A 23,133-nucleotide genomic window follows, 5' to 3' on the forward strand; every position below is an offset into this window, starting at 1 on the left:
GCTGAATAATAAGGAGCTCCAAATTTAATACAAGAAAGCCAATTTTGAATGAAAATTGTCCAATGTGGCCAGATCAAGGGAAGAGAGTGTGTGGGAGACATTAAAGAAGAAATAAGCCTTGGCTTGCACATTGCACAAAACTGTTAATAACCGATTGTAAATCTGCCAACAATTTTATTAGGTTCATGATTCTAGTACAGCCCTTCCCAATAAAAATGTAATGTAAAATTCAGTACTTGTCAAATACTTCTTATTCTTTACAATTTCTTAAATTTTATTTACGTGTATCTGTCATTTGGTGGAAAAGAGGAGAGAAAGTCTATTATATTTTCAGATACAAATACAGAAGAAAAATGGGTTAGTTATGAAATAAGCACCAACTTCATTTCATTATACACAATAATAACCGAGACTCACCGTTTACGCTTAAATATTCTTTGAATACTTAGATAAAAATAACATGAAATTACAATATTATTACCACTGAAACATATGGAAGCATTCACTGATTTAGATTTTCCAAATATTATTAAACAAATTAATTGTTATGTATCATTGTCAATTAGCTACAAAAACTCAATATAAAAACTATTTAAGATATTTTCATTCAAAGTTAATGTTAAAAAGTCCATGCGATTGGTAATTTACTAGCTATGATTTTAATAGTGGACAGATAATTACACGTCACAAAAACTTTATAACACCATATATTTGCTAACCCAAGTGAAATCATTACTTCCTTGTTATTTTCTTGGTCTTCTCTGTCAAAAATCAACAAAAAATTAGCATTTATAATTATCATAAGAATATAGTTTCTGTCTTAATCAATTTCTGTAATGTATTTTAACTTAATTTTGTGTAATTCCCTGATTTCCAACGTTAACTGTCTTTATTCATCTCTACAACTAACATTGTTTTATTATCTTATCCTCCTAAGTTCACTTCATTTTCTATCTCATAAACCACAGATATATCATAAGGGGAAAGGAAAAAACCAGAGCTTACAAAATAATTCAGTGCTTTGAAATCTTAACCCCTTTTTTTTTATTAGTAAAAGGGCTATTTCAACCTGAAGGTATTATCTCTCTATGCACTTCAGCCAAGGAGAAAAGGGCATACCAAAGATGAGAGTGTTTAAGGAATGTTTGGGACAGGTTCCAAAGCTTTCAGATAACATTGAACATCATTTGTAAGGTATGTTCGGTCCCAAAACCATCAGGTAACATCAAAGAAAATCATTATGCACTTCAGCCAAGGAGAAAAAGGCATACTAAAGATGAGAGTATTAAAGACATGTTTGGTACAGGTCCCAAAGCTTTCAGATAACATTGAAAAGCATTTGTAAGGTATGTTCGGTCCCAAAACCATCAGGTAACATAACAAAAACATTGTAAAGGTATGTCTATGTTTACACCAGTCCATTAGTCAATGGGTAACATTGAAAAACATTTTTTAGATGTTGACAAGTATTGACAATTATTTATAAAGTATGTTCACCACAGGACCCAAAGCCATCGGGAACATGGAAAAGCATAGACAAGTTTTAAGGTGTATCCTGCAGCTGTCAACAGTAGCAGAATTTTCATATTCTTAAAGTTTGATTCTTCTGATCTAGTGTGAGGGTGAGGGTGATCCCATAAGATTTTGATTTTCACTTGTGGTATAGATAGAGGAGAGTTTTGAGGCAAAGACAGTGTGATGTTTGACTCACCCTACTGATTCCTCCAGGCAGCATATGTGAAAGAGAATAGCTACCTCCATGGGGGTGATCTGGGAATATTGCTGGGCTGCATGAAGAAACTCCTCTGGAGGGAGAGAAAAAAAAGGAAGAGAATATTTCAAGATAATACATGATTCTTAGACATGCATAGTGTATTACATTCTTTTGGTTCTCTTTTCACTTGCTTTGGATCCTTTATTGCAAAGAGTAGGCATCCCTGGAGTTTTTTAAAAATAATAATCATTTTTATTATCATTCTGCAGGCCTAAATAACCCTGAAAATTCTCACCTACTACTAAAATTAATTCAAGTTTTGGAGAATCCCACTATACATGTCTTTGATATATTCATTTCTCCATCTACTACACACTTCAAAGTCACCACAAAATGCACTGCAATAATTGCTGCGGTTTCAGAAATTAGAGCGGCTTCCTCACAATCATTCCAACTATCTCTGACTCCTCCTTTTCCCATCCCTCCTCCCCACACCCCTACTGTCATATCAGAAACTGGTTTGGTATCCTTAACATTATTCAACTATCACAGACTCATCCCTTCCCCTTCCTAACCCCCTCCTCCCCACACCCCTACTGTCATACCAGAAACTGGTTTGGTATCCTCAACATTATTCAACTATCACTGACTCCTCCCTTCCCCATGACTCCTCCCTTCCCCATCCCTCCTCCCCACACCCCTACTGTCATATCAGAAACCGGAATGAATGGCTTCCTCAACATCATTCATTGATCCCTGCATCTTCCCAAATACTACCCTTCCCCCTTCCCCTGTCTTCTTGGTTCCTAAAAGGCTTATTGGCCACTAAGATCTGCAACCTGGTTCAAAGTTTATCATGATCACAAGAACCTTGACAAAACCCAATAAATGACTATGGTGACCTTTGTCTGTTAAGGTCAAGACCTTGAAGGTTGAGGTCGTAACCTTACTTACCCTTGGTTACAGGATGCGTATGGGAGCCACCGGTGGTCTGTTCATAGATCTTCTGCATGAGTTCCATGTCCCTAAGAAGACTGATGAAGGCGTTGAAGTACGGGAAGCTGACCAGATGTTTGGTCTCTCCTCCTGCCACCTTGAAAGAGTCATGAAAAAGGTTATTTCATAAAAATACTCTTCATACCCTTGAAGTGTGACATACTGGTATTAATATTAATAACAATATTGGATATTCATGTAGCGTACATATCCACCATGCATGGTATTCCAGGCTCTCCAACTATTACCCTCACTGGCTCTGCTAGGCTGCCGATTTCAGCGCTCACAGCATTCAAGGAATTCCTTCCTACTGGTACCCATTTAACACCTGGGTGAAGAGTGGCAAAAGTAGATTAATATCCTGCCAAAGGACATTAGTGCAGTGTGGCGGGACTCGAACCGTGGACCCTGTGATTCACAGTCGAACGGCTTATCCACTAGACCACAAAACCTCAACAGTCACAGTAAAGACAGGATTCCTAGAATTTCATAAAACAAAATTCCACATTCCTTTTCCAACCTTTTCAAAGTCTGAAACATGTATATGCTGTGAGGACATGAAATAAAATATGAGAGATTGTCAGTGCCAGCGTTCGGGGGTGCGTCGAATGGTCTACTCACACGTCCCATTTAAGCTGTAGTTGAGAGTGTATTCAAACTTGCAATATCTCTTCATAGGAGTAATATTTGGAACCAATTTCTTGAATATAGTATAGCAATGTGGAGCCGCTTACATACAGAGCAAACTATTTTGTGGTGATTGGTATACATGATGTGCAGATTACAGCTATATCCATACCTGCCAACCTGAGACAAGAGAAATTAGGAGTAAATTTTTCTGGATGGACTACGAGGTCGCGAACCACCGAAGGATTGGGGTAGTAGCCCGTAGATTGGGGGGGGGGGGAACTAACGATCATGTTCGGGCTGCGCTGTGTATATCTTCTATGACCGCGAGCGCGGATGTCGACGTGATCTGGTTATCAGTGCTGTGTTATGCTTTAGTCTTATACATACATACATACATACATATTGGTATTTATTGAGCGCCTTTACATGAACATGCTCCAGGCGCTTTACATTTCGAAATACAAACATAATAGTTATATACTCTCCAAGTGCATTACACTAAAAAAAAAAAAAAAAAAAAAAAAAAAAAAATTAAATTAAAAAAAAATCGGAGTTTTGAGGCATGCATTCGGAATTCGGAGTTGGTATGAAAAATGGGGAGGAACTCCGCCTAAATCGGGGTGGTTGGCAGGTATGTATATCCACTAATAACCCTGACACAAAGTTATAATTAACACTTCCATAATATTATGATCATTGAAATTCACTAGGGCAATTCTGGTTGTAAAAGAAAAGAATTTGGAAAATGTTATATTTCACTGTATTATAGATAAAAAGTTTATTGGTTTCCGCAATATATCATTTTACAAAGAGCCTAACAACGTATTGAAAATGATTATAAACTACATGTACATACAATATCGGTACACACTATTCAGAAAATTGTCCTTCAGTTGAACTTAAGAGAAATAGTTGAGAATCTATATACTTACTGTGACCAGGTTGTCTTGGACATAGTCAGTCAGCATGTGACCCAACACGGTGGACATGATCTTGTTGAAGTCTAATGCAGAAATCATGCCTACGTTGTTCTTGTCCATTTTGACAAAGGCTTGTTTTGCATGCTCCTCTTGCAAGTTCTGTAAAAAAAGAAATTTGCATAGATGTCCAAGTAACATTAGTAAAAAACAACCCATTTTTCAATATCACCGTAAATAAAAATATCATATTCATAACTTTGAAATTTCATCCAAATTATTTTTAATTGTAACATAATTCAAATTTTGATAAAATTTAAAACAGAGAAATTAATCAAAATTGTATTACGATTCTTACATAATTTTGTTAAGCATAATGTGGTGTGACCTTGATTGCAATCTCATTGTCAATGTAATTATACAATAAAATCGAGATTAGACTGAAGTAATTATTTGAGCACATATTATATTGGCATTGTCAAATAATATCTATGAAGATCAAGATGTAAAACAATCCTACAGCTGAATTTCTAATCCTGTATAATTACATCTAAGTTAATAATAAAATATATAAACAGAAATAATTACACATTTCTTAGAATGACTTTAGCTCATTTTCTGCTTTAAATTCTCAGCAATATGATAGCATGTATAAAATGCAACAATGCATTTAATTACAGAATAAACTTTACGATAGATTACTATCTAAAATCATATTGAAAACTAAATATATTTATATATTTTCAACAGGATTTTGCCTTACATGTAGAAACTGTGTGAATTCCACAAAGCTGAGCTCTTTTTTCTTTTCCGTTCCGAAATGTAGTTTGATGAAAGTGGAGTCAAAGTTGAATGGGATTCTCTGGTACACTTCTGTAAGGCTGAAAACTTGCTTGAATTCATCTGGAAGAGTATACAGAATTATAAGATACAAAAATAAAATTTCCCTTTCCCTACTAACAATTTCTCAAACCTAGAATAGGGTTAATTATAGGGTGGGGGGGGGGGGGGGGGGGGAGAATTTCTGTTAAAATGTATGTACATTTCCTGAACTTCAGATTATTAACCACCACCATATTTTATGTTAACCACAATTGAAAAACATTCCCTTCTATATTACACCTAACAAATGGAAAAATGACAAACAGTAGCTGTTGTTTCACTCATGTATTTATTTCATTCAGTCATGCTTTTCTCTTCTCTTCTACTTCTTGTAATTTTTAAAGTTCTATGCAGCCTATCCCAAAGATCTTTATGTAGTTTACCCATTGTGAATTACAGGCACACTAAAATCCAGGTTTACACCCTTTTTGCAAGTGTAGCATATTAACGTACATAGGTGTGACTATCCTACATGCATATGGAAGCAGGAGATCGTCAAAAACATGGATATACGTCGTGTCGTAATTCGAATTGCCACACTACCTAAATAATTACGTTGTGTCGTAATTCGAATTGCTACACGACGTAATTCCGAATTACTGCCCAACGATTTAACGTAATGACGTTAAATGAATTAACTACACGACGTTAAATAATTAAGGTCGTGTAGCAATTCAAATTACTACTCGACCTAAATAATTACATCGTGTAGTAATTCGAATTGCCACACTACCTAAATAATTACGTTGTGTTGTAATTAATTACTGCTCAACGATTTAGCATCGTGTAGTTAAATCATTTAACGTCGTGTAGTTAATTCATTTAACGTCGTGTAGTTAAATCAACCAATGAGGTCTTTCGTAATATATGCGATGCGAACATCATATTTGCGCGCCAAAAATATGTATACGATGCGTGTTCGTGCGCGCTATAGTAGTGGCCGGTCTTCGCATCGCATATATTACGAACGGTCTCATTGGTTGATTTAACTACACGACGTTAAATGATTTAACTACACGACGTTAAATCGTTGAGCAGTATTTAATTACAACACGACGTAATTATTTAGGTAGTGTGGCAATTCGAATTACTACACGACGTAATTATTTAGGTCGTGTAGTAATTTGAATTGCTACACGACCTTAATTATTTAACGTCGTGTAGTTAATTCATTTAACGTCATGACGTTAAATCGTTGGGCAGTAATTCGGAATAAAGTCGTGTAGCAATTCGAATTACGACACGACGTAATTATTTAGGTAGTGTGGCAATTCGAATTACTACACGACGTAAGTATTTAGGTAGTGTGGCAATTCGAATTACGACACGACGTATATCCATGTTTTTGACGGTCTCCTGCTTCCATACATGCAGGGCCTCCACTTTATGTTCTATCCGAGGAACAGAGTGTTCTCCCCTGAACCCGAGCATGCATCAAGAACAGAGGGAGCATATTGATTTGATTTGATTTGCTTTATTGGTTTCTGCATCTTTTTTCTTTCTTTTTCATCATACATTTTCATGATACACTTCTGTAAGGCTGAAAACTTGCTTGAATTCATCTGGAAGGGTAACAAAATAAGGTGTGACTCTCCTACACCCAGGGCCTCCAGTTTATGTTCTATCCGAGAAACAGAGTGTTCTCCCCTGAACTGGAGCATGCATCGAGAACAGAGGGAGCATATTGGGAGCAAGACAACAATCTGATTCCATCATTTTTTTCAAATTTTACTTTGTACTGATTGTAATGAATCGTGTAGGACTTACTGAAAGAGACAAATCCTGAGCCATTGGTATCAAAGAGCTGAAAAGCTACCATATGAGTGGCATCAGGAGAACAGAGCATTGCTTCAAAGGCCTGGAACTCAATGAATGATATATACCTGCAGCATCAAGGATATAAAGCAAAGATTATATTAGCATCTCCTAATTTAACGGAATCAGCAAGTTAAAACGGAAATACAAGAACTGTTAAAATGCAGGGTGTCAAAACATGAACATATTTGCTGCATTGGAAATACACTTGCATCACTCATTATCCTATCGCCCCGTTGTATGCAATTCTTTTTTGGTTTAACACGCATATTCCGTAGACTCCAGCCGGGGTTATCCGGATCCAGGGGGCCCAGGCCCCCTCCCCTCTACAAAATATATTTTATCTCATTCTTTATCAGAAATGTTGATAGTAAAAAGTAGTTAATGTGCATTGCATTTAAAACGTTATTCTAAACAAAATGTATTTAACATCCTACATCACATTGCAAATTAAAAGACTGAAAGACTGAAAATCATAACGCAACATGTGGGAATGAATTTTTTCAGAACTGCTTGTAAATTTAGAAATACTGGAGGTTCAAAGAAGAATCTATGACTGACCCATCTTTTGTTTGATCAGCGACACCAGCTAGTAGCTTGAGAGTATCCGGGTTGTAATTCCTCTCGGGCTGCATGTTGAGGTACCCTCTGATGAAATCTTCAGGGGTCATGAAACGCTCCCCACCCTGCTCAATGCTTGCATTCTGAAAGAAAATATATGGAGAAATAGAAAGTATAAATTGCAACTCTGTGATAAGACAAAGTATGTGGGTCTCTGTGTTAAGGTAGTCACAATCTTTACTAAAGGATATAAGTGCTATGCTTGGGACCAACCCCAAGATCTTTGTACATTAACTTTTATGTTTACACCACACGACTGTGACACAAGGGAGGAGAGACTTAAGGGTCACTGTAATTAAAATCACTCTTCCCCTCCCAGGCACCAATGCAACCAAACACTTAGTATTTAATACTAATAATAACACTCCATGAAGATAACTGGAGTTAATACAACACTAGATATATCATATCATTATCAGCCCTATGACAAAACGTATAATTGTTTGAATACTTGTGTACATTATAATATACTCACTTTGCTGAAAACATTACGGAGCTGGACCGGATCTGCTCTCTTCACAAGGTGAAGTGCCTATGAAAAAGGAAAAGTAAAATGGATTAGTCCAAAACAGTTGTTCATTTTGTATCACAAATGCTACAAAGTATAATGGATGATCGAAATCCATGAACACTGAAATTATTTTAATAGTTGGTATGATTCAAGCTCAAGCAGCTTTAAGAACTTACTAACATCTTTAGGCATACTCAAATCTTTGGTATTGTATCAATCATAACTTGTTGCTAATGGGGATATCAAAGATATGTTTGAACCAAATATCAAAGTCTGAGACCATGATCTTAAAAACTATATCTGTTTCCGTTTCAAGTCATATGCAACCCAGAGACCTTTGTTAAAGATACAGGGACATTTCAAAATGCTACATGACAGCCGACAAGACATTATGTCAAAAAAATCTAAGGAAATTATGTTAAAATGATTGAGGCAAGAATGAGAGTTGAGGGAACCAATCCTCCGAACTGATTTGCATAGCACTAAGCATAGTACACATAAATCATCACCCTATGTAAACTATATGAGATGCATTTGAATATTTTACAGGTAAGAGCATGAATGACACAGAAGCTCAGAGTTTGAAACTCCTGTGCCTGTCATAATGAATGAAATGCATCAACTTGTCTTACAAAAAATACTTTCCATTTATTTTGAGCGTAATCTTAATTCACTAAAAACTAAACAAAAGTTCTTTAAAAGATGGTAATTGACCCCGGCTAAAGATGAAATGGTGGATGATTAAATCTGTTGCCTTACCCGACGTGTTGCAGACGATGCAGATTCACACGAGGCTGTCTTGAAGAACATATTGTCAGCTGCTGTATCCAACCTAAATATCAATGAAAGGAAAAGGCAACGTGAAATTCAGTTGTAGTAGATTTACAACTCAAAAATCTTCATTATTCATATTTGAAATTGTTCTAAATAGGAATATGTTTGGTAAAATATTGTTTGTTTTTTGGTTGCACCAAACGAGTGGCTGTGCTCATCCTAATGGCAGAATCAGAATAGAGTATGTACTTACCTGGTCTATAAGCTAATAATGCAGAATTTCAGCAAGGCATTTGACAAAGTAGGACACCACAAAATGAATACATACAGCATTTTTAAAATATAATAAAAACAAGTTGAAGTTGACAAGATCTATCATCTAGTCTACTTCAAGATCAAGATTAACGTTTTCAAGAAGTCCAAGACTATTACTAGTAGTCATGGTAGTAGTAGTAATATAATGACTTTATTAATCATTATGTCACAAATAAAAGAATTGTTAACCTTGGCTTGATTTTTTTTATGGTAGCCTTGTTGTACTTTGTATGGTGGTGTGACCAAAGTTCGCTTTCTCCAAAAATCAGTAAGATTTCGAAAATCACCAATGGAAAGAGGCACATAAAATTACCCAGAGATGAAATTTTCTTTGGAATTGGGTACAAAATTGTGAAAATATTGACGAAAGATCGGCAAATTTTGCAATCATTTGCGTCCGTTCCGAAAAATTATCAACTGACCGATAAGGGTCTGAAAATCTTCAATTTTGACAGCAGATTTCCTCAAAATTGTAAGTAAAATGTTGTAGGCCCTACCAAATGATTGTATGATATCTTTCCTTGCAAATTACGATATTACCTTATTTTTGATAGATTGCTTTTTTGGATAAATCAACTGCAAACCCCTGTGCGTGAAGTTAGGTCTCGGTGTTTTTATAACTTTTTTAGATGCAGCGCGCATGCGCATGCACAATCGGACATCAAATCTTTAGAACGCGATTTTGACGATAAATTTTCTAGTTGAACCAATCTGTAGTAAAAAACTATGGTGTTCATTTGGTAATAATTGAAATAAATCTAAATACATCTGTGTAGAATATGAGAAATCATCGATCGAATATCACATTTTGTAAGTCTATGTTCTAAAATGTCTGTGAACTTTGGTCACCCCTTTATAATTGTTTGTAGGCCGAGACTTCCTAGAGCTAGATTTTAATTGAATAAAGACATGAAAGACTTCTTATACTATAGAACAGAACTACTTACTATATTATAAAGAAATGAGCTGAGCCTGAGACCAATCTTTATTACTGCTGAGTCGGGTGCCAGATTCTCTGAACCTGCGCTGCACTGCACTAGCTGCCAGACGGCGTCTCGACTCTCGTTTTGGATTCAGCTAGCACCCGAAGTTCAAGGGGTTGCTGTCACTTCCTCGGTGCGTGATAGCTGACCCCGCGGGAAGCAAGCAGCTCATGAAATCGATGGGTAGCGGCAGAAGTCACTGTAATACAGAAAACAAGATGATATAATGATGGTGAGATGATACAGTTAATGTGCAAAATTTCTAATATGGCTCGTCAATCAAATAATTATTGGCAAGATTGCATTTTTCAGAAATTATTATCGGAGCTGGAAAACATTGACTGACCGGACCTGGTGGTAACCTCCTCCATGCAGACGGAAGTTATATGAGCAAATCACATCCGGGGTCATGAATTTCGAGTTGTCTCGCGCGAAATCAAGATGGCGGGTAAGTTTTTTCATTCATCATAAAACTTGATAGCGAATAAAACGTATCACCTTCCCCATTGAATAAATTGAAATGTTATACCATTGTATTATGAGCACACTCAGTATGTCCTTGTCAAATATCCACATTCTTCTAATGTAGGTCTAGATCTAGGCTATTCTTTGTTGAGTCTGTTTTATTTTGACAGTGCAGACTGCTGACAGCTGCACTGCCTGTGCACTATGGCAGTGCAGTGCAGTGGAATGGAAGTCGGATGATAATAAAGATTGATGCAATGCCAATGTCATGATGGTAATGGCAAGCCAATGAATATGATACTGAATATGTTCATGAGTCGGTGTAATGTCTATTGCACTGGGCCTAGGGGACTTGATGTTGCAACAGTTACTTTTTAAGATTTAGTCAGACCAGTCAAATATTTATCAAAATCAAATCGTTTGATTGTATAAATCATGTGAAACAATTGTCAATTAGGCCTAGGCCTACTGAATTAGGTTTAGATCTAGGCCTATTTGTAAGTCTAGATCTATATGCAGTAGGGGCGCTGGTCGGAGAATAAGGATCGTTCGCATAAACGAGGATTGTCTGCAGAAAAGTGTCCGCAATTTCGTGGACGATTCTTAATTTACGATCTGCATGTTGGCAATGCAAAAAAACGGATTCTGCAATGATTTTCCCTATGCATTTCACATTGACTTTGTACAGAGACTTTAACGTTATGAGCGATTAATTCTCAGGAAGACGCGGACAACCCACAAAATTTATTACGCGTAGAGTAGCGGCTCCGGTGTGCGGCCGTCCAGTGGGAATTGCCGATTTTATTTTTGATGCAATTACTCACAGAATACTTCAATACCGTCAATAGAGAGTTCATATATTTAGTTATTAAATAGAAGGCACAAATAACGTAACTGACCCACAGCGTGGTCAGTACTGTCCACTTTAGAAGACGTAAAAGTTGCCCGGTTTGCGGCCGTGCGTAACCCGGTTTGCGGCACGCGTACGTCACAAAGCTTTATGCGCTACGTCACGATCAAAGCATATACCAAATTACTACGGGTAACCCAAATTCTCATGTTTATCTGTTGCTACGGTAAATTTTACAAGTTTTAAACAATTTCACCTTTTTACTGAATGGATCATCCCATACGGGGGTACGTACTACTAGAAACTATCGGGTCACAGCGGGTACACACATCAGCACACATACCATCATACACGATCCCGCATGTTATGTGTGTATTAACACCCCCCGCCGCAAACCAGAAAATCACGTAATTACGTGCCGGTTTGCGGCCACCCCATGCAACTGGCCATGCGGTGGCACAATCAAAATATCTGCGATAGGAGACAGACCACAGCCATCATACTTCCACAAAAACATCAAATTTCACCTCCAATCGGACAAATATCGGACAAATAGAGCTACAATATTGATCTAGTCATGCCTCGATCTCTTAACTTAAAAGTAAGCACCTGCTGGAATTTTCATCGCCGACTGGTGCCGTAGATTTCCGACATCGCTGACGGATACTCCGTACCGACAAGAGCATCTGCTACGGACGTTTTCGGCAGCGCAGAACTTACCGGGGAATCCACGGTAGGTTTCAATGAATATTATCGAGTCATTTTGATTTTATTTTGAAAAGTGATACCCCTGGCCGCAAACCGGGCTATGCCGTAAACCGGAGACTCTACTCTAATCCTTTTTTTGCATTGCCAGCGCCTGGATCGGGAACCTGAAACCCGCAGAGCGCCCAAGAAAAAAACGTCTGAAAAATACGGGCGATCCTTTTTTTTTAAGGACGCAATTTGTTTGTGTTTACATTGATATCCTCATTTATGCAGACAATCCTCATTCTCGGACCAGCACCCCTACTGATATGTGGAAGAATCCCATCAATCCTCAATCGACGTCGACGTCATTCTCAGTTGATGTTGAGGCTTGTTTACTGTCCAATGCATAAAATTAAAAACCTGCAGGAAACACTGCCCTCCCACTTAATGGGAAGTTGATGGGAAGTAAGGGGGAAAAAGGTACCTACACTGTAACAGCAACGGAAGCGGCATGGGCCGAAGGAGAGTCCTGCTCTTGTGTGATCTCAAACTCTTGAAAATCACTGAAGAAACAACCTTATCAACAAACAGTGATGTTAAAGCCCCTCTTAAGTGTTGGGAGCCCCTACAATTTGATGGCAAAATTTCACTTAAATTGTATCATAACTTGAAAGAGGGTATCATTTAACAGGTGGACTTACCGTAGTTAAATCTAACTTTGATCATCTCAAAACTGGATTTGATTATTTTTGCTTTCCCTTTTTATCATAACAAGACTTTAATAACATGGGGTGTACAGTCTTTGAACTTTTCCATGAAAAAAAACAATGTTCTGTTTCTGCTTTCAGGTGCTGTAGCTAACAACATGGATAGCATGAGGAGTGCCCTGGAGGAGTTTATTTCTAGAGCTAATGATGTTATAGAAATGAAGCTAGGTAAGTAAGTTGCCCTCCTCGTGGAGCAGTAACCAGAGGCCTGTTTCTCGAAACCGTCATAAGTCTAACTTCTTTACGATTGAAATGCGTGTTAATTCTATAACACACATTTCAACGTGATAGTAAAGAAGTTAGACTTATGACAATTTCGAGAAACGGGCCCCAGTAGTCTATTTTGTGTGGTCCCGATTCTCAATTTTTCATTTTTTAAAAATAATTTGATAAAAAATGTATGAACCATTTTTGTTACCATTGAAATATGATTTAAAAATTTAGAATGAATATTAAATGATGAAATTCAGTCTTTCTTTTGCATTTCCTTCATTCATACATTGAATATGAACACTTCTCATTTTTTCTATGATCTTTCCATTTGTTAAAACTTGATTTAGTCTGTCTGTTCTAAGGAGGACATTGAAGCAACCAGTAGTCTATTCATGTTGTCCCATTTTTTTTTTTTTTTTTTGGATGATCAAAATTTATAAACCATTTTTGTTTCCAGGTGTGAATTAAAAATATAGAAAGAAACTCAGTCTTAAGCATTTCGTTTATTTAAACATTAAATATGAACACTTCTCATCTTTTCTATGATCTTTCCATTTCAAAAAACTTGATTTAGTCCGTTCTAAGGAGGACATTGAAGATTCTACCAGGTCCTTTGCTCCTGAATTCACACATCAGATCTTTGGTGAAAAGTAAGTTTTCAGTAATGTGTAGTCATTTTAAGTCTGGTAGGATATTCTTCTAAGATTGTGGGAATTGTAGATTTCATCAAGTTTTGAAGCGTGAAACAACGTTTCATTATAGTAGGCTAATGATGAAACTGAAAGAATTGTAGGTTTGTTTAAAGGTGTAAGAGTTGAATAGTAATGATATTTTAAAAACTCAGTTTGATGATTGGCACGTTGGAAGGAGAATACAACCCCATAAACTTGGTTTTTAGTTTTTGAACATTCTTGTTCTCAAGTCACTAATATGAAGTGTTTATTTCTGTGAGACGCATACATCTCCCCTTCATACCCATGGTCATTGTTGAAATGTGTTTAACTTATATTTTTCATATCGTATTTTCCATGAATACTGTGTCTTTTCTTTATGGCCCACTTAGTTGCTGGTATGATATAACTTAATAATACATCCCACATTTCTGTGATTTGCAGTGAAACGGTATTTGGATACAGAGGTCTGAAAGTGCAGCTGTACTTTTCAGCAGCCAGGCTTACACCTTACCTAACATACACATTTGAGGAGAAGGTCAATCCAAAGAAGTTTGATGGAGTACAAGTGAGTATAAGCCCACTACAGTGACAACACACAATTTGACTGTGATCCGATTTCGGAAGAATTTGCGACAGCTTTAAAGATGAACGTAAAACCTGAAATTCATCATGATTGATATTTTGAATAGTCATCAATATTGAGAATAACAGTCTAGGACTATTGCAAGTCTTCTTGTAGGAGGAAAATCCAAATCAGCCCTGAATCGTTGAGACATCAGACCATTTGTATGCTTGTCTACAGTTTAGAGCAAATGTGGTCTTCATGACATCTATAAGGCCTTCATTGCAACAAAATTTGTTTTTAATGATCATATCATTAGTTAGAACTTGAGTCAGGATGATTGCCTTTGTTTAAATTACCATATCTAATGCAATATTTGGAAAATCATGTGTGTTGAGACAAATTGTGTGTTGGGCTTATTGAATTGGTTATATGTTGAGTTGAGAACAAATTATAAATGTACTATTCAGATCATAGGTACTACATGTTATGGCTGTCAACAAGTTGTTGTCTCAGAAAACTGAGAGAGGCAGAGAGCATTTGAAATGTTTGGCAGTGGGGATTCATATGGATTTATACTGTGCACATCTTATAGCCACTGCCTTATTTGGAGTCACTGAGATATTTGCAGGACCTTTTAGTTTGTACTTCAGAAATTTCAAGCCCATACTCATTCTGTGCATCACCTTAATCCCTTTGGAGTAGAATCATGATGTGTTCCATTAACTTCATGCAGGGAATTAGCAAATATACAATCACAATGACTTGTCGTAGTTCTCACAGCTCTTGTACTTAACATGTTTCCATTCTCTCTTGGGTGAAGAGTGGCAAATGTAGATGTGCCTTGCCCAAGGGCACAGTGATTCTGAACAGTTTAAGGTTGAATGTCTCTTTAACTTCAACCTTTAGGGCATTATTTTTTTTCTTCTTCAAATTGTTAAACGTAATTCTGATTTGGACAACTATTACCAGTACTATTTAGAAAGATAGAAAGTAATCTTTAATTGATAGTATGTTAACAAATCATTGAAATAAGTTTCACATAGATTTGTGGATTCTTTTCCTCTCATGCTTCCACCAGGCGGACCCCATTCTCAAGCCCATCGTGGAGAAGCTGGAGATCACGCCCATGGACAACCTCGACCGGTTTGTCGCCAGCCTGGACGAAGACGTCGGCTTCCAACCGATGGGGGACCTCCTCCACTCCTACTCCAACACAGACGAAGCCCACGGTGCCACGAGACACTTTGAGATCTACAAGTGCAACGTCATGACCCCTGGATTCAAGGAGTTCCACTCGCACCTGCAGACGTTCTTGTGGTGGTTCGTGGACGCGTCTTCTTACATTGATTTTGATGATGAGAGGTGGATGTACTATACAATGTGAGTTGGATCTCTGATGTAAATGTTATCATGGTCATAAATTTCTGTTCTTTTTAAACTTCAAAGTAGGGGAAGAGGGGTTTGAGCAAAAAAGGAGGTCTTCAACTTAAGATTTCATCTTCAATTGTCACCTGTGTGTCAGGAAAAGGGAAATATAAACCATGCTTTATACAATCTTGCATTACAAATAAATAATAAATATGGAAATATTAGAATATAGGAAGGGGGACATTTGTTTGTTTGTTTGTTTGTTTTTTGTTTTTTCTGCCACCTTAAAAGGGGGTAGTGAGAGGTAGGAAAAAAATATCCTCACTTATGCGCAATCTGTTCCCTTGATAGCTTGAGTAAAGTGTTATGTTTGTGAATCTGGACTTCTGGTTATGGTGTAATGCAGTTATGCAAATGAAAGCAGGAATGATAAAAACAAAGAAGTAGATATAGACTTTCAGTCTTGTCATTGAACATAGTGTATGTACAGAGAATGAAACTACCCAAAAGCTGGTTTTTAGGTATACATTAAAATTATGTTGCATCAATTTCGACAATATCACTGATGGATAATGTACACACAAGAAAAATGAGCCATTTTTAATGAATCATTTAAGTTTAAATTAATTTCCTCCCACAGCTTTGAAAGGTATCCCCACGATGGAACAAAGCGGTACTCAACAGTCGGTTACTCAACGGTCTACAGGTACTATGCCTATCCAGATAAGATCAGGCCAAGGATAAGGTAGGTGCAGCTTTGATTTTCAGTGTAATTATTTAACATACGGAGGGGTCAGTGACACAAAGACGTAACTCCATTTTGGCCACTTTGAGTAAAAGTGGTTTATGCGCACTGAGCACTTGGACCTTACAGAGTCAAGTCTATGTTTCACTAGCCATTGACTTCAATGGGGTGTTGGGTGGAGTTAAGTCTGTGTTTCCCTGAAAGCCTACATTTTTCCTGAACATTTTTATATCAAATACTTATTTTGGCAAAATATGGAGTTACGTCTTTGTGTCACTGAAACCTTATTCATATTCATATTGGTCTGAAACTTGCATTGTTGATGCAGGATATCAAATTTGACCAAAAAGCATGTTCTTTCACTAAACTGATTTGATGAAAGTTTTTGTTATGCATGCTAAATTTTGTGATCTTAAGAGTTGTGACATGCTTTACATTGAATTTAAAAAGTGAGAAACTTGCAGGAAATTTGTGGTTGCGATAATTATAGCCTGTCTGCACTAGTTTAGCCAGGAGGGATTAGACCGCTCTGCAAGGTCACTGGACAGGTGGTTATCTCATCAAATCAGCTCTCAATTAACATAAGAAAAAGGGGATTGTTTGCTATGTAGAGGGCGCAATTAGCTACAAGTAGTGCATTCTTGCTTTAAAGGCAAATATTGGATATTACCCTATGTGTAATTATTGCTTCAAGGCATGATGAATTAGTCTTTTGGATGTGATCTTGTTTCAGTCAAGTCCTCTTATAATTCCCCCACCATTTCAAAGACGAATGCCATGGAGCTCATTTCTTCAGTCTGGCTTCTTTATGACATTTGAATGACTGAATACAGACTAAAGCTTTTCTTGTGATCCTCATTCTACATTCCCACATTCTGAATGCAAGACCATGAGCTCAGTTCTTCAGGAACCTTGTATGTTGACACTAGTGACTTCTTCGTGTTTTGATTATCGACCGTTCATCTTTGTATTTTGATCTTGTTTCAGTCAAGTCCTGATCCTCCCACCATTCCAAAGACAAGGCCATGGAGCTCAATTCTTAGAGACCATGTATGCAGACTTCAGGAAAGACACGGAAGTGCTGGATATCACAGGTGAAGAGGGAAATAAATAATGTCAGAATATTTTACTATGTTTGTATATTAATAAGCAATAAGAATGATTCTTTTGTCTTTCAAGGGCTGTTGATGGCATATTAAGTTTAAATGAGCATTAACGAGCTATCACTAAAATTATACGTTTGATATCACTTTCAGGTGTAGAAGATTTGAATCTGGATTTTATTATTTACTTTGACATGGTAGACATAATTTCTGCATAAAAGATATTGGAACTATACACCATGTTAGCAAAACTCTCGTTTGATAAAATTCTGATACCTTTGCATGATTTTTTTTAAGAGTACCTTTGGGCAAGTTGTCACAGCTTTCTCACTGATATTTTACATTTTAAATTTGGTATTGAAGGGGTATCTTAGGAAGTGTGATTTCTGCCTCTAAAACTCTCTGTTATGTAGAGGTGTCGTGGTCGGGTGGATATGTCACCGGACTGTGGATCACGAGGCCTGCGGTTCAAATCCGGCTGCAGCACTTATGTCCTTTGGCAAGACAATAATCTACATTTGCCACACTCAACCCAGGTGATGTAAATGGGAACTTGACAGGACTTAATTCTTTGAAATGCTAGACCACCCTAATGGCAGCCATGCTAAAGGAGGGGTGTCGAGTCCGACAGATATGAGAGCTATACAAGGACCCATTATTATTATTATCTGTCTGAAGTTTGCATTTTTCATTAACCTTCTGTTCTATATGCCTTTCCAGTGGAAGACCCATCTGATGATTTTGTAAGGCTGAGGGACTTCATAGACTGCAGGGCCTGTGCCCAACTTCCTTCCTTCGCACCGGAGAACCTCCCCAAAGGATTGTGTGATGCCATGGAGAAAGAAGCTCTGGAGAAACTCAAGTTGAACAAGGTGACTTTTGACTTATCATACCTTGGAAGTATTATACCTTGAAAGTAGGCATAAAGTTATACAAAACTTATTTGCCCCTCTGTGTCCACTATTGGGTTACTCTTGAATCTGTGCAGTTACAGATGAACATGGACTGTTGAATAATTTATCAGGATTAAACTTGTCCTTCTTCAGTGACCAGTACTTAGAAGGTTATCTGAAAGAGTGGAGATTTAATTAAGTTAAAAATCCCTTTTTTTTTAACAAGAAAAGTTAGAATTGTATAGGAGGAAGTATGATGTTGTTTTGTTTACTCATTTAAGCCCCACTGTACTACTTATAGCTACCATACCTGCCAACCACCCCGATTTAGGCGGAGTTCCTCCGCATTTTTCATACCAACTCCGAATTCCGAGTGCATGCCTCAAAACTCCGATTTTTTTTAATTTTAAAATATTTTTAAAACAAACGACTGTTGCATAAGACTAAAGCATAACACAGCACTGATAACCATATCACGCCGACATCCGCGCTCGCGCTCATAGAAGATATACACAGCGCAGCCCGAACGTGATCGTTAGTTCCGTGTACTGCAGTCATTATCCATGTACTGCATGTACTAGTACATGGAAGCACGTGCGCAAGCTATATCGATAAAGTGTGTGCGGACGTTGTACTAATACATACACTACATGCAGCGTTGTTGCATAGTAACTGCATGCGTATAGCCCACGTGTATTTATATTACATGTGCAGTTGATACACCGTGCATAAACGCTGTATACATTGGCGTGTTTTCTTCAATGCTTGTGCGATGACTGCGATCGTGGAAGCTTGTTATTTACCGGACTTCCTCGGATTTATTTTGGATTACTACTACTATATACCTTTGCAAAATAGGGCTCCTAACTGAGGTGGGTAGTGAAACATGTAGTTTTGTGAGTGTTCACATTTTGATATTTCAAAAATTGTTTATGTGTGGGGCGAAAAGGTTAAAGGAAATGGCCCATTTGCACCATTAAAATGGAGAGAAAAAAAAATAGACCCTAAAGTCCTGTGTACCCCCCCCCCCCCCAATCTACGGGCTACTACCCCAATCCTTCGGTGGTTCGCGACCTCGTAGTCCATCCAGAAAAATTTACTCCTAATTTCTCTTGTCTCAGGTTGGCAGGTATGAGCTACTTGCGCCCTCTGTACAGCCAACATTGCCTAAGCGGTACCCGTTCATTCCCCATGATGCCCTTTAATTGAGAGCTGATTTGATGAGATAACCACCTGCCAGTGACCTTGCAGGGAGGTCTAATCCCTCCATGCCTAACTAGTCCAGAGGGGCTTTAATATGAGGAAATAAGATTTAATCTTGTATATAAAAAAGGTTCATCACAGACAATCGTTAACGTTTTTTAAAGAAAAAATGCAATCTAATCTACTCAGAGAGTAGGTATCTTACAAATCATTTCAGTGTACCTTAATTAAAGGAAAAACTTTCTAAAACAAAAAGGTTTTGGGGGCTTAAAACGTAAATAGTTAATATTCCTCTAGGCTTCATAACTGACATTAATGCAATTAAGTATTAAGCATGTATTGTGTTTCATTTGCAGAAACAAGTGAGGAAGATTTACGAGATCCTGCGGCTCAAATCAACAGACTACAGTAACACAGAGCATGCCAAGGCATACAGACTGGATGTGAAGAAGAGACTCAATATTCCTTTTCAAGTGAGTGTTCATTTGCTCAGATATGGAGGAAAATGGAGAAGGGGCAAATGAGGTTAAAAAAAAAACCTCCATGTATGTGTCAGAGAAGACAGCTGAGAAACAAGATAAGGGAAATGAGAAGAGTTTCAGGTGTAAGGATGAGATAGGAGAAAGTTTGAGTAGAACATTATGTAATTTGTAGACAAACCCCTTCCCCCTCCCCCCCCCCCCCAAAAAAAGGAAATTGTTATGGTCTTGGTAACCAAGGACAGGTTTGGGAGAAGATATTGTATGTTACAGGGAATGACCGAGGAGAAGTGTGCAAAATACATCAGTAATGACTTGCCATAGTCCATAACATAGTTTGGCATTCTGTTGGTGTTATAAGCGAATACTGGAGATCTATAGTAAAGAAATAATAGATGTGAATCTTTTGTCTATGTTCGTTGTTTCTACGTTTTGTATTTATTTTTGTGTGATTAATTGTGGTCTTTCAGAAACAAAAGGCTGACTATGAGAAGCTGAAGAAGGTGCTGAAGCCCGAGGAACTGACGGCAGCAGAAGAAGGGACCAGTCTGGAGGAGAGGCATCAGACCCTTGAGAAGTGGTTCCAGCTCCTCCTGGAGGACTACCGCAAGGTCCTTGACCGCCTCTCGATGTCCGACTGATGATGGTCGATTGTGAAAATATACCCCATGGAATTGATTGTAGATGTAAGAACTGTGAGGGTTCTGGAGTTGACGTGCCAGCAGCCAAAACTGAACATGTGAAAAAGAACACTTTATTGTCCAACGCTGCATTAATTTGACGATTTCTGGCTAGGGAAAGCTCACCTTAAAGGTTATTCATCCATTCTCCTCTTCCTATTTTGCATTATTTTCAAGTTGTTAAATTGTATCCATTCAGACTAGTGAAAAGTTTGCATGAATATAGAGTAGGAGTAGGCCTACTCTGTGCTTTTTAAAAGTGCTTGTCAGGTGGACAGATTTTGTTTGGGGGGGGGGGGGGGGGGGAGGGGGGAGCTTTTGGTTTTGTTGGAACAGAAAACAACCACCTACACACCATAAAATGGCATTGGACAATGAAATTGTTGAGTAGATCATTTTATACAAATGTGATTATGTGTAAATTCCATTTAATGGTCCTTTACTTGTTAGTTGCCATTTCACTTTGCCAAGTACATTATTCATGTCTACTTAAAACTAGACATCCAGTATCTATGTTGCTGTATGGATTATACAAATTCATCCATTAATTATGGTTAATGAACAATGTGCAAGAATAATTTGGGTGAACAGAGAGGCTCTACTACCTCAAGATATAAAACCCCGGGTTCACCTTCAGATCAGCGCTTAACCACTTATTTATTTATTTATTTTCAGTTTTATTCAAACAGGGTTGCCACTTCAGTTTAAAAAATGCTGTCCTAGAGGGCCCTGAATAAAAAAAAAAATACAAAACAAAATTATTGATACAAAATATACAATTGCATACTAGACAATCATAATGTAGAACTTACAGAAATAGAATTTACCACATATTAAAGCTCACATATACATTAGTATACAAGAAAATGACTTTAAATTTGTACTTAAGAAGTGAAATGTGGAGAGAAGCAGACAGAAAAAGAAATGGAAGGTTGGATAGTTATGACAAAGACGAAAAAGAAAAGGAGAAAACAGTGATAGAAGGGAAGGCGACTGTGAGAGGATGTAGGTAGTAGGAGTAGGTAACCGTTTGTTTGATAATGGAGGTTGACAGGATGGTATTGAGTCTACAAACATATCATCATTACAGCATAATTTTATAACTTATAATTTATGCTTTTATTATGTATGCTTTGTATCATAGTAGGCTTAGAAATAATGAACATAAATTACTTTGGATCTGGATAAGATGCATGATATGTATCTATTTGATTTTGCAGCAATTTGAGACTTATTGAAAGGTAGTGTGAGAACCGAGGAAGCAGTAGAATTTTATCTTAAAATGAATTTACATCAGATATCACACTTCTGCGCACACTTCAACTATCTTACGGTTCACACACTTGTAACTATCCAATTAGTTTCAGAAAAGTATAACCTGTCAATGATATTTACCCAAGAAAAATAGAAGTAACCCGTTTTATGCAGATTCCCCTTTTATGTAGAATTGTTAGAATTAAGTACACAACAAAACAAGTGGTTTGTATGGTACCGGAGTTTGGCTCATGTGGGAGATAAGTTGGCAGACTTGCATTAGACGAGTGATTTTTGTGTAAAAGTACGGTAATACACTTTTAATTTCCTCTTGGGATATCTTTGTGTCAAGTTTTTTCATTTGTTCATTTCCAAGTGTCATGGAATGATATTTCCAGAGAATATCATAGATATTTTAATACAAATCTGCAAATTAATGATATATTAACCCTTTATGAGGTACTTTCACAAAATTTGTGTTTCCTATCGACCATTCATCAAATCTATGAAATATTGAATTTTATCTACTTTGTTACAGAATGAAATTGTGGTCATTCAATATTTAACAAAGCTAATTAAATTTGATGTACAGTTGATAGGAAACTTAATTGTTTTGAAAGTACCTCACATTAGTTTAAATATTTCATCAAAACACTTGGAATTGACCTTTATGGTTTCTATAATTGATTTTGTACTACATGTGGTAGTACAAAATACAATACCTCAAGGATTAGCAATAGGTGTTTGGAAAGTTTTGTTTTGATGTTGGTGCTGAACGACAATGTATGTGGAATAAGACTGATTGAACAACGGTTTTATAATATTTGAAGGCATTATTCTGTCCCACCAATACGAGTAGGTTCTCAACTGGTATGCTACGTTATACAACCTGGTTACAATTCGTCATTAAAATTTGCGTAATCATGTACAGTATTCAGTTTGTGTGTGCAACAGTTTGTTTATTCTTGTGACATGGTAAAGAATCAATTATATTCATGAAAGCCGATTTTTGAATTTAAGCTCAGG

At 37.2% G+C, this 23,133-nt stretch overlaps 2 protein-coding genes across 2 annotated transcripts in view; one reads left to right on the plus strand and one right to left on the minus strand.

Moving 5' to 3' along the window:
* LOC115917948 (calcium-binding mitochondrial carrier protein Aralar1-like) overlaps positions 1-10,613 on the minus strand; it is a 25,853-nt gene extending 15,240 nt beyond the window's left edge. Inside the window, exons 1-10 of the mRNA XM_031000273.1 lie at positions 10,510-10,613; positions 10,123-10,357; positions 8,846-8,918; positions 8,051-8,107; positions 7,516-7,658; positions 6,907-7,022; positions 5,021-5,160; positions 4,273-4,419; positions 2,669-2,807; positions 1,712-1,805 (exon numbers count right to left, since the gene is read on the minus strand). Coding sequence (XP_030856133.1) covers positions 1,712-1,805; positions 2,669-2,807; positions 4,273-4,419; positions 5,021-5,160; positions 6,907-7,022; positions 7,516-7,658; positions 8,051-8,107; positions 8,846-8,896 — 887 coding nt within the window. The 5' untranslated portion in view covers positions 8,897-8,918; positions 10,123-10,357; positions 10,510-10,613. The remainder of the gene's footprint in view (positions 1-1,711; positions 1,806-2,668; positions 2,808-4,272; positions 4,420-5,020; positions 5,161-6,906; positions 7,023-7,515; positions 7,659-8,050; positions 8,108-8,845; positions 8,919-10,122; positions 10,358-10,509) is intronic.
* LOC579906 (histone acetyltransferase type B catalytic subunit) lies at positions 10,512-23,040 on the plus strand. The gene is made up of 10 exons (XM_779998.4): positions 10,512-10,606; positions 13,012-13,098; positions 13,718-13,793; positions 14,259-14,382; positions 15,461-15,762; positions 16,391-16,495; positions 17,483-17,589; positions 18,319-18,470; positions 20,051-20,167; positions 20,644-23,040. Exons 1-10 carry the CDS (start codon positions 10,600-10,602, stop codon positions 20,812-20,814), a joined length of 1,248 nt encoding a protein of 415 aa, XP_785091.3. The 5' UTR covers positions 10,512-10,599; the 3' UTR covers positions 20,815-23,040.
* The last annotated feature ends 93 nt before the right edge of the window (positions 23,041-23,133 follow it).

The sequence above is a fragment of the Strongylocentrotus purpuratus genome, unplaced genomic scaffold (assembly GCF_000002235.5).
Source record: "Strongylocentrotus purpuratus isolate Spur 01 unplaced genomic scaffold, Spur_5.0 spur5_scaffold_6, whole genome shotgun sequence".
Taxonomy (NCBI): Eukaryota; Metazoa; Echinodermata; class Echinoidea; order Camarodonta; family Strongylocentrotidae; genus Strongylocentrotus; species Strongylocentrotus purpuratus.